This window comes from Erpetoichthys calabaricus, chromosome 9 (assembly GCF_900747795.2).
Source record: "Erpetoichthys calabaricus chromosome 9, fErpCal1.3, whole genome shotgun sequence".
In the NCBI taxonomy this organism is placed as follows: Eukaryota; Metazoa; Chordata; class Cladistia; order Polypteriformes; family Polypteridae; genus Erpetoichthys; species Erpetoichthys calabaricus.
In genome coordinates, this window is record NC_041402.2 from 49,018,453 (window position 1) to 49,031,170 (window position 12,718).

The 12,718-nt window shown below is 35.0% G+C and overlaps 1 protein-coding gene across 2 annotated transcripts in view; it reads right to left on the reverse strand.

The window, feature by feature from the left end:
• nutf2 (nuclear transport factor 2) overlaps positions 1 to 12,718 on the reverse strand; it is an 82,196-nt gene that overhangs the window by 49,963 nt on the left and 19,515 nt on the right. The window contains exons 2-3 of one of the 2 annotated variants that reach the window (XM_028809619.2): positions 7,526 to 7,610; positions 7,047 to 7,168 (exon numbers count right to left, since the gene is read on the reverse strand). In XM_028809619.2, the coding sequence (XP_028665452.1) occupies positions 7,047 to 7,145 (99 nt within the window). In that variant the 5' untranslated portion in view covers positions 7,146 to 7,168; positions 7,526 to 7,610. The remainder of the gene's footprint in view (positions 1 to 7,046; positions 7,169 to 7,525; positions 7,611 to 12,718) is intronic. The other variant, XM_028809618.2, reaches the window with a different exon arrangement.

Genomic DNA, 12,718 nt, shown 5'->3' on the forward strand with positions numbered 1-12,718 from the left:
TGATATATAGTAAGCAAATGTTAATTCCTTTGTTCAGGTTACAGTGCTATGATGTTATGCATTTTCTTATAAACTACTTGAAACATAGTGTGGCATACTGTGAACCTTTAAAGCAGGATCAAAAAGTACAGTGATTTTTTTTTGTGATAGAGGATATAGGAACATGTTAATTCCTTTCCTCAGATTGTACAAAAAGTATTGCTATGATGTCTGAAGTTATAAGGACTGTGATAAATGCAGTTGCAGATCCCACTGTTCTGATTGCATAAAAAAGTAAACTTTTTTTTTTAACTCAGATTTTATGCATATAGTGGTGTGCTTTAACACTATGATAGTTTTCCTAAAATTAGATTTAAAAAATTGCAATATATCGCCTTACAGTATAGCAATATATTGCATATTGAATTGTAACCCCTGTAATATGATACGAATCATATTGCAAAATTCTTACCAATACACAGACCTAGTATTTAAGAAACTTTACAAGCTATTACTGAAATAGAATTTGCTATCCAAGTATACACAAAGCATGAGTTTATTTACTTTTAAAAAAGACCAATGCTGCAGTTATCCCTACAGAAACTACTGTATTCTGGGCAACAGGGATTTTATTCCAGAGCATGCATTTGTTTATTTACATGGTTATAGTAAACTCACAACGAACAATCACACTTTTGTTCTGATATACTGCAAGGATGCTAGCATTTTACAGTCACTTTTCTAAATTAGCAGATACATAAAATCATATTATATAGGTAGGAAAGGAAGGAGCAAGCAGTAGGCCTGAGAGCTGTGGCTAACATCCATGTTTATTATACACCATACGGTAAAAAATTAGATACACTCTCAGAAATTTGTAGAATATTTTGAACATATAGAGAAAAAAATACTATCATTTCAGTGTTATACTATTATTTCAGTGTTATCAATAGGTTAACTTGACCTGATCTCATACTTTATTGCTGCATTTTGATTAAAAAAAAAATAAATAAACAAATAAATAAAATAGAAATTGCCAAATCCTCCATCCAGAACTTCAACTCTTAGATACTGTAGGACATTTTTCAACATAAAGACTGCCTGAAGTGCATCTATAATATTTTTACAGAAACATCAAGACTATTCAAGTTACTCATGTGTTTCGAATCATTTTCTTTTTACAATATCTGTTTTCTGCTTGGCTTCAAACTCACATTCTGCTCATTAATTCTATAATATACTGCTCAGTTAATGACTAAATGAAATACAGCACTTTGCACAGGACCTTAAGCAGCAAGCAAAGTTTCAAAATATATGTCCACAATAGAAAGCCATACCTTATAGCATTTTCAGACAAAGAAGTGGGTAGTGTGTGCACATAACATCTAATAGAAAACTGAATTAGACGGAAGGCATGCACAATACAGAAATAATCCTGTGCAAACATCTACTGCAGAATCTATATCTGAGATTTAAAAAGTTTTTCTACTTGAAAAAGTTATTAAATAGACCTGTAAGTACAACAATCTGCATAGCTTATGAAGTATATGTGATTGCAGCTTTGATAAAAGTACCAATCCCTAGAGTACACAAATAAAAATTCACACTAGTTTAAGTTAAGCAACATGCTGATGGAATTCTGACATTTAATACCAAGAGATCAAAGACAATTTTTTGGGGAAAAAAATAATTCATGAAAGTTTGTAGATTGCTCTTGAAAGAAAATCAAAACCTCCTCAAAAAAAAAAAATCAAAGGATATAGTGGGCGCTTAATCAACAAATAAATATTTGGTATTTTTTTCCTTCCCCCTAAAGAAAATAAAGAACAAGCAGCAGAGATTTTTACATTGTAAACAAAAAAAACTGCAACTGCATAAAATGGGTTCTTTGTTTTCTTTGCCCCATCAGAAATACTCAGCAAGGTTATTATCAATAATGGAAATGAAACTAAAATGACTTCAAAAATAAATTCTTTAATTAAAACAAAAACTAATAAACTAAACTGAAATTAAAACCACATACTCTAACTGAAAGAAATTTAAAATGGGTAAAAGCAAAAACTGAAACAACTGCCAGTAGCCTACTCTTTTCCAGTGTTCCCCCTGAGGAGCATTCATCTGTGAGTGTGCATATATGTGAACAAGCATGCATATGTGGACTTAGTTTAGTACGTATTTTACAGCTGCAAACAAAGTGAGTCAGGAAATCCCCTGCCAGTAGCCTACTCCTTTCCAGTGTTCCCTCTGAGGAGCATTCATCTGTGAGTGTGCACATATGTGGACATGCATGCATATGTGGACTTAGTTTAGTATGCATTTTACAGAAAAAATGTGCTGTAAGAATTATGTTTCTAGACTTCTCTAGCGCCTTCAACACAATCCAACCTCTGCTCTTTAGGGACAAGCTGACAGAGATGGGATTAGATTCATACCTAGTGGCATGGATCGTGGACTATCTTAAAGACAGACCTCAGTATGTGCGTCTTGGGAACTGCACGTCTGACATTGTGGTCAGCAACACAGGAGCGCCACAGGGGACTGTACTTTCTCCGGTCCTGTTCAGCCTATATACATCGGACTTCCAATACAACTCGGAGTCCTGCCATGTGCAAAAGTTCGCTGATGACACTGCTATCGTGGGCTGCATCAGGAATGGGCTGGAGGAGGAGTATAGGGACCTAATCAATGACTTTGTTAAATGGTGCGACTCAAACCACCTACACCTGAACACCAGCAAAACCAAAGAGCTGGTGGTGGATTTTAGGAGGCCCAGACCCCTCATAGAGCCAGTGATCATCAAAGGTGACTGTGTGCAGATGGTGCAGACGTATAAATATCTGGGAGTGCACCTGGATGATAAATTAGACTGGACTGCCAATACTGATGCGCTGCGCAAGAAAGGACAGAGCCGGTTATACTACCTTAGAAGGCTGGCGTCCTTCAACATCTGCAATAAGATGCTGCAGATGTTCTATCAGACAGTTGTGGCCCTCTTCTACGCAGTGGTGTGCTGGGGAGGCAGCATTAAGAGGAAAGATGCCTCACGTCTGGACAAACTGGTGAGGAAGGCAAGCTCTATTGTTGGCATGGAGCTGGACAGTTTAACATCTGTGGCAGAGCGAAGGGCGCTCAGCAGGCTCCTATCAATTATGGAGAATCCACTGCATCCACTAAATAGTATCATCTCCAGACAGAAGAGCAGCTTCAGCGACAGGACTGCTGTCACTGTCCTGCTCCACTGACAGATTGAGGAGATCGTTCCTCCCCCAAACTATGCGACTCTTTAATTCCATCCGGGGGGGTAAACGTTAACATTTAACATTATACATAGTTATTGTCTGTTTTTCACCTGCATTATTATCATTCTTTAATTTAATATTGTTTATTGTATCAGTATGCTGCTGCTGAAGAATGTGAATTTCCCATTGGGATTAATAAAGTATCTATCTATCTATCTATCTATCTACAGTGGCACACAATAAAGTGAGTCAGGAAATCCCCATCAGAAAGTTTATAACGGAGGGGCTGACTACCTCATAAGTAATTAGCTACTAAAACTTGACATGGAAAGCCCATAGGCGTATCCTTTGAAAACTGACATTGAAGTGACCCAGTAACTTTGACTTATGGTCACTCATTGTAAATCATACAAAATTTGGCACTTGCTCACTTTGAAATGTCACATCAAAACAAAGCTCAGAACTTACTGATCAAATACTTCAACCAATAACCATGATTTGAAGAAAAAGCCCCAAGGTCTGATCCGACTTCTAGACCACTCACAGAGACTATAGATCATGAAAAAATAGGTTCACCACCAAGCTGACAAAATTTGTAACAGTTACAATATTCTAGGGATGCTACACTTTTTTTTTTTTTTTTTAATATATATAAAGAGCCAATGTTACTAGAATTGGCCAATCACCAATATTATGTTACTAGAATTGGCAATTCAGATACCAAAAATGTTATTCTTTTAATAATTTTTCACATTAGGCTCATGAATAACCAGCCATGTAAATCGTTGTCTTCTACATTACGGTGTAACCCTTGATAATTTTATAATTTAGTTGCAAATGATGGGTGTTAACTGTTAATTTTTAATCAATAAAAAGAAATTCTATAGGCTTATTGATCAGTGACCAAACTATGTATTTAAGGGGATTTTAATAATATTAGCATTTCTAATTAATAAAACGTATGCAAAACACTCATTCAAAATTCTGTCCATATGGCCTAAAAAAAACTAATGCATATCATATTTGCAAGCCACAATTCTAATAAAATGTTCACAAGATGATTGCCAAGAAAATGCAAGGCTAACATGTTTAACAAGTTTACAACTAAAATAGACAAATTTGGCCTCTTAAGGCAACATTCTTATTTTTTTACTAAGCAGCAAGTGTACATTCTTGTCCTTCTGTTCTTTTTCCCAATTCTTGTAATTCGAAATAACAGTCACTGTACTAAACACAAACTGTCTCACTGCCCACACTCAGACGAGTATCAATTTTAATTAATGGATAAAACAGAAAGGTTTGGACTCCTTAAAGTAGCTTCTCAATTTCTGCAGAAGACATGCCTCTCTCTGTATGCAAGGCCTCTTTTCTTCCACTCCAAATCTAGCTGGAGGCAACCTATACATTTGTAGTTCCTCTTCATGCACAGAATGGCTCTTCAGACTATTTTTTTCTCAGCTTATTAATATACTTATTTTAATGTAAAACATAATATTTTAGTTCTCTCTCTCTCAGTCTGCCTGGCAGTTCTATTTTGTTCTATTAACAAAATGCCTGCAGTTCAAGTACTGTAATACTTTGTATAAAGGAATACAACAACTTTATTAACGTAAAGCTCAGAAAAGCCAGGTCATTGTTTGAGATCAGCCAATTTACTGATCACCGATTAAGTAATTTGGAGCTGAAAAATCTACCCATTTATATTGGAGGCTGATTAAGCAGAGAACCACTAACTTTCTGAGGGGGAAAAAAATCACATTTATTGGTTATGATATAAAGGAAAAGACTACAACAAATTTAAAAGCAGTCTTAAAATTTATTTCATGAAGAGGTCTATAAAAAGGGTAAGGACCGTGATATGTTTAGCCTACAAAACAATGTGAAAGACATTATGTTATGTTGGTAAAAACGTTGTGTCTCCACAGAAAGCTGTCAGTAAAACGTAAAAGATAGAAAGTAAGCTGGCTCAGCTATTTATTGAATGCATAGTGTGTTGTTCAAACTACCTCCCCTCATAATGTACTTTGGATACTCGTTTAGAAGTTTAAAACGTCTAGTGTGGCAAATACATACAGCATATACCATGTTTGTGAATTAATAACATCAACTTAAAAAATACAGAACTTATTTAATGAAAACCTGCTCTGAACCTGAGATTGGGCTACAGGTTCACCTTCTAACAAGACAATGACCCTTAGCACAAAGCAAAGATAACACAAGAGTGGCTTGGGGTCAGCTCTGTGAATGTTCTTGAGTGGCCCAGCCAAAGCCCAAACTTGAACCCAATTGAACATCAATAGAAAGGCCTGAAAATATCCCTTCATTAATGGTCATACCCAAGATGACTTTAGGCTGTAATCTCTCCCAAAAATGTCTCTACAAAAGTACTAAGTAAAGAGTGTGAATATTTGTATCAATGTGATATTTAAGTTTAATTTTTGACATATTTGTAAAAAAATTCTAAAACTATGTTTCTATTTTGTCATTTGGGAGTACTGATTATTGCTTGATCAGGGCAAACATTAATTTAAATTATTTTATCATATGTTGAAGGGGTCTGAATGCTTTATGAAGGCACTATGTTTCGTATAGGAATTTCTGCAGCTATGCTAATGCTTAAGGTACACTATCTGTTGGAATGCAGAAGGAATAAACGTTGTTTTCCAAGTACTAATGAAAACTACTCCTGTTGCTTTCCCACAGATTATAACTGTTAGCACTGTTGTATAATGGCACAAAATAACAAATACACACAAAATACAAAATAACAAAATCCATATACTCTTCCTCATTGCATTCAGAATATATCGCAACAAAACAAACTGCTATGCTATATTGTATTGATTAAAACTTTTAAAATCTATGAGCAACCTAAGGAAATGGCACACAATACTAAAGAGAAACTCTGCCATCAAACCTCCTTTCTCCTCCTACTCCATGCAGCCTACCCTTTGCCATCCTGAACAACTTCTATGTTTTTACAGCCAACATTAGTCTAAGCACCCTTGAAACTAATCAGTTAGAAGTTACAGAACATTGGCCTTAGAAATGCAGGACATGGATTCATTATCAAAAATTACTCCAAAGCCATACAGAGTTCTGTATCTCTTTTGTTTGGGTGAATAGTTGGTGCATCAGCAGTGCCCGTCAGGAAGGGGCAACCCAGATGTATTGTATGATTTTAGCCTTGCTGCTCCGCCAGTTCTCTAGTTCCTACAGGGCATAGCATCAGAAAAAGAAGTCTATGAGTGACAAATAAATAAGAATATGAGACCCGCATCCTACCGATTCAACTGTATTAATGTGAAGCATGGTGCTCCAATAACAGGACCACTAGCAGCAGTAGGACTTTAGGGATGTTTAAAACTCAAATTGATGTTATTTTAGAGGAAATTAAGAGGATAGGACTGGCAAGCTTTGTTGGGCTGAATAAACTGTTCTCAGCTAAACCTTTCTAATGTTCTAATGAAAACTTCCATATGCCTTGATAGCTTCAGTATGTGAAGAGCATCAACAGAAAAACTGTTGCGATTGAACTGAAAACGGCACTTGTTATTGTCTGGATTCTTCTGGTCATTTTGGTTATATAGACAAGTGACAACCAAACACAAAAATATACAGACACTATCCTCACAGGTCTTTCATTCAACCTGTTTGGAATTTTAAATATGTTAACAAGTATTTTCTTCCTGACAATAATACAGCATTAATGCTAACACTTTCAATTATTCACCCAAAATCTGAAATTTTTTAAAAACTTTTTAAAGTCATCATAGTAATTCCCTTAGAGTTCAATTTACTGCTTTATACAGTGAACACAATACTTACGTATATTGATTCAAGTTGAGGCCTGTTTGTGTCAAACAACTGATAATAATGCTGCACAAAGCTGGTTCCTATCTGCTCCCAGAGCGGCTTGTCACCCATCCTAATTCACCCAGCAATACGACCTGAAGAAATACAAAAGCATCCATGTTATTGCAGCTTAATATCCTCTTTTACTTCCGTTAATTAAATCAAATGTTAACATTGTCCAAATAACAATACTACAAGGTCTTCTTCAGAACAAAGTATAATATTCACACATACATCCATTTTGTAACTTGCTAATCCCACTTGAGGTTACAAGGAACAATATTCAAGAACCACTGGGCACAAAGAAGAAGCTATGCCTGCAGTAGGTGCCAGTTCGTCACAGGATACACTTAGTCATGCTTATGTATTAGTCAAAAAAAAAAAAAAAACACATTTACATTTAGTTTTGCCGCAACATGTAGTATGATTGAATACAAAACCAAGGCAGTTACCAAGATGCTAATCGAGAGGCTTGATGGTCTAGTAGTGAGACTTGTAAGCTGGAGGGCCTAGGACCTGATGGAGCAGCTCTCATAACTGGGGAAACAGAAGGGAGTTGAAAACTGCTCAAGGTTAAAAATAAAAATATTCCTACATTTCTTATGAAAGTAATTCCCACACTACTGATCTTTTCTAAATACAAAAGAAATAAATTAAAAAAATTAAATAATGAGATAAGTACAGGTAAAATGACACACTGATTGTGAAACTGGTTGGAACAGAAACCTACAGTACAATCACAGGGGTCTCCCTGTACTTAACTTGGAAAGCCTTTGTTTACGTTATAAATTGGTATTTGATGGATGGTCAAAGTGTGTCCACATTCCAGGGTGTAACATTTGTAAGCAACATAGGAACAGTGCCAAGGTCATCCACTTCACAATACGTATCTATACCACAAATGTGCTTTTTAAGTGTCATTTGCTAAATATTTTCACTAGTGTGTATGTAGCATTATGTAAGTGCTACAGCCAGAGGGATAAAACCAAAAACAATACCAAATCAACATAAGACATATTCACTACAGCACCTATATGTTAGGTATAGCACCTACTATTTTACTGTAAATTAAAAACCATCACTTTAAAATTCAAAGTGTTTGTTATTTTGGCATCTAATTTTTAGTGACTTGTATATAATAATTAGGCTCAAAATATTATAAATGAGATAAGTGCAATCAAATGGCAATTCCAGTATGATATCTCTGCAAATAAAAAAATATAATTAGTAATGTAACTACATACTTTACTTTTGTGAAAACTTCAGGTAGTGGTGGGTAGCTGATTAGGGCTATTGTTAACAAGAGAAAAACCACTTTTACCAAAAAAAAAAAAAACAATTTACCTCTCTCTTATACTACAGTATATTGTTTACAACATTTGTATATAAACCTGCTTTTCCAAGCTTTCAACATACCTATTTGCAGTGCATAAACCAGCCATTGTACTGTATACAGTATAGTGGAGTTATTCTGATACTGTTCTTTTGATTTTTCCAAAAAACAGATATGTAACATATGGAAAAAGACCTTATCAGCTTTCTTGCTCCTTCCTTCTGGAATCTACTTCCCTGATCTATGTGTGAGGCCTTACACATCTTAAAGTTGAAGTAAGGATTGAAATACCACCTGTTCTTCATGATTTCTTAAAAAACATCTTAATTTACAAAATTTAACACTCTTTATTGTTCAAGAAAACAGAATTGCTACTTTCACACAATATTCTGACACGTAAAATAAGGAGTACTAAAGCACAAAAAATTTAATTCCACAACTTCTCCCTATCAACTCCATCTTGACAACATTCCATTAGACAAACAGTGTGGCAACTCTGCTTAACAGTTTTCCAATGCTTAGAGCAAAAACAAAAAACTATAGATGACACAAAATGAATGGACTGACTTACATAAAGACAGTGATGCTCAGGTTTCAGAAATATAGCTTTTTAATTTTACACTTCAGAATGTCAATACTTGGAACAATATCCACTCTTTCATAATGATATTGATATATGTTTACTTTAAATTTATTTTGTTATGTTTTGTCTTGTTTGGTTTTATATTTAATTTTGTGTTCTCACACCCTCAAAATACTTCCCTAGCTAATCAAGTGTGAACTGTACATGGTAACTAATAATGCAAGAAAAGCAGCATATTGAAACAGTAATATTTCATGCGGTTAATTTGCATAGTACTTCAGTAATAATATTTATTTATAAAATAGATAAACTAAATGTAGGTAACTGCTTGAGAGAAATGCTGTTGTCAGATTAAAATGCAGATGTTTATTATTTTATATTCTTCACATAAAAAAGCATCTTAACATTGGGACCAAAGTAAAACTATGATCATATTGATGCCATTCTGCAAAACTAGATAATCACAAGAAAGAGAGAAAACTGGCACAATTCAACATAAATCAAACACACCTACCCTGAATCACGATATTTCATAAAGTGATTTATAATGTAATTCTATAATGTGATGACAGTAGTAGTGATATAAGATTTTTTGTTTTTGAAAAAGTTGAAGAGTTCCCTCACTTGAGGTTAAACTATGTGAATTATTAAAAAAAAAGAAAAAAAAAGAAAAAAAGGCATGATTCCTGTAATTCAAAACTATGAATTGGCATTACTAAACTGTTAAAGAAAAGATCATAAAAGTTTTATGTTTAATATAACTAAGCAAGATAAACTTTGGAAATAACCAAAGAAAAGTATTATCTTAAAAGAAATGTTCCTTTCTAAAGCAGAGTAACTTTTGCTTCCTTTCTAGAACTTTCACGATACACAGTGAAAAAGAGAAAACCTTATTTTAAGATAAAGTAGAAGTTGAATCTCTCTTTTAAACTAAATTATTTTTTTGGTAATTTCAAGCATTCTTCTTTCAAACTGTGACAGAGATTGCTGGCGTGTTCAGCAAAGTTGTGCCTGCTATGCTTCTTCCGCATTATGGCGATCCCCCACAACATTCTCTTTCACATCTGTACTCTGCATTGCATTATACCAGCTTAGATATGCTAGCTGGTATGTATAGCTATTAACAATTACTGACACTAATGTGTGTCATTTGTAAAAGTGAAATTACACATACATTATTAAAATTCATTACAAATAAATGTGGTACAAATGTTAAGTGATTTTAATTAAAAATATTGCAATAGTTCTCTGAGGAAGGGATGTATACGTTTAGTGCAACATATTTAGTATCCAAGTAATCTAAGAACTGTCCTACATAGGCCTAAACAGCCGAATAAAATTATCTTTGTCTACTGTTGAAATTCCTTTTTATTTAATGCTTTTCACACATTGAAATGAAATGGCTACACACAAAAAGAAATAAGCAGAATCAGACTGCTGTGACAAGCTGATTAATAACCCATTTCATGACTACAGTAACAGAGTGAGGAAGAGAGGCACAGAGCAGGCTAGAACAGGAAAAAGAGAAAGATATCCTAATAGCAAAGAGGAGAATGTGTGATGCACATTTGAAAGCTCGTCTTCAAACATTTACAGTAGGCATCAATTACCTAGAACAAACTGAACCCTATGTGTCATCCTTGCAGATGTTCTAGAAACACAGTGCTTCTACATGACTTTCCAAGTGGTCAACAGAATAACATGAAATATACACTGAAAACTAAATCTGTCAATTTTGAGATGCTGTAATTGTCCATTGATTTCCGTGTAAACATATACACATTTATTACTCTTCATAGAAAATGTTTATCGAAGTTCTTGTATTTTAACATCCCTAATGCTATTTTCAATTTTTTGAAACGGATAATGTAGTTTAAATGGGAATACCCAGTAATATGCTAATTCTGGACTACCAGAATTACTGTATCAAAAAACAGTTTGGCAGTATTCATTATTTTTGATAGGATAAGGAAAATTTGAAGGGTTAAAAAGAATGTTCCACTCAAAAATGGCTAAGAATTTTTTTTTGTTTTGTTAATCTCCTGTTTTCGTGGAGAAAGGACATAAAGCTTCTGTCAGAATGGGACCAAACTGTGAACAACATTGCGCAATGGTAAACAATGTGAAAAATGTCCATGGGGGAAAAAATATAAAATAAAAATCCCATCTTACTCTTGTCACATAATTTATGTCAGTTACCCAGTTGTATGCTCAAAACATGCAAAACATATCCTTTTATGTCAACATTTTATTAAATAGTTACTTCCAGAATAAAGAGTACAAATCATAAATAAGATACTAAAACAATATGGGAAAGACTTTTTGAACTGAACACAGTACTCTTGACCAAACAATGAGGAGGAGAGACAGGTCTTCAATTCAAAGGCTTTCCAATCATGCTTTAGTTTCCTGTTTTTGATTTTTTCTGTTTATTCTGGAAGTAAATATTTAACAATCTTTCAGCAAAAAGTGACGCTTTTTGCATGGTTTGACCAAAAGTCTGAACAACTGACATGTGTATTATGCAGCACAAGTAACATGAGGGTTTTTTCTTTTGTCCATGGTGGCAAATGATATGAAAATGTCTCCACGTAAACTTGAGATTAAAATATTTTCTTGGCCACACTACAAACTACATGGGGTAACTCACTTTTTTTCCTCACATTTTTTGGGTGGAGTGTTCCTTTAAGATTTTGGTTTGCTCATTTCTCAGACTGTGTGTCTAGGGTCAATCATCAATCCTTAAATGAAAGTAATTTAGAATACAATAAACCCTTTTATTTTTTAATTAGTTTCACATTACTGAAAATCTGACAGTAATTTGGTAATGTAAGATGCAAAGATCTCCACCAACATAAAACTGATCTACACATAAAACTCCTAGGGATCCTAAAGAACTTAAATCTTTGTAACTTTCAGGGTTGGGGTAGGAGTCTGATATGTATCGTCTAGATAGATATATAGATATAGATATAGATAGACTTTATTAATCCCGAAGGGGAAATTCACATACTGCAGCAGCAGCATACTGATAAAAACAATATTAATTAAAGAGCAATAAAAACACAGTGCAAGTTTAAAAAAAAAAAAAAAAAAAAATGCAAGGTGGAAAATGTAAGGTAGGTATAATAGACAATAATCTTGTATAGTGTTAACGTTTACCCCCCTGGGTGGAACTGTACAGTCACATAGTGTGGGGGAGGAACGATCTCCTCAGTATGTCAGAGGAGCAGGACACTTAAAGCAGTCGGTCGCTGAAGCTGCTCCTCTGTCTGGAGATGATACTGTTCAGTGGATGCAGTGGATTCTCCGTGATTGACAGGAGCCTGCTCAGCGCCCATCGCTCTGCCACAGATGTCAAACTGTCCAACTCTGTGCCTACAATAGAGCCTGCCTTCCTCACCAGTTTGTCCAGCCGTGAGGCGTCCTTCTTCTTTAATGCTGCCTCCCCAGCACACCACCGTGTAGAAGAGGGCACTCACCACAACCGTCTGATAGAACATCTGCAGCATCTTATTACAGATGTTGAAGGACACTAGCCTTCTACGGAAGTATAGTCGGCTCTGTCCTCTCTTGCACAGAGCATCAGTATTGGCAGTCCAGTCCAGTTTATCATCCAGCTGCACTCCCAGGTATTTATAGGTCTGCACCCTCTGCACACAGTCACCTCTGATAATCACCGGGTCCAGGAGGGGCCTGGGCCTCCTAAAATCTACCACCAGCTCTTTG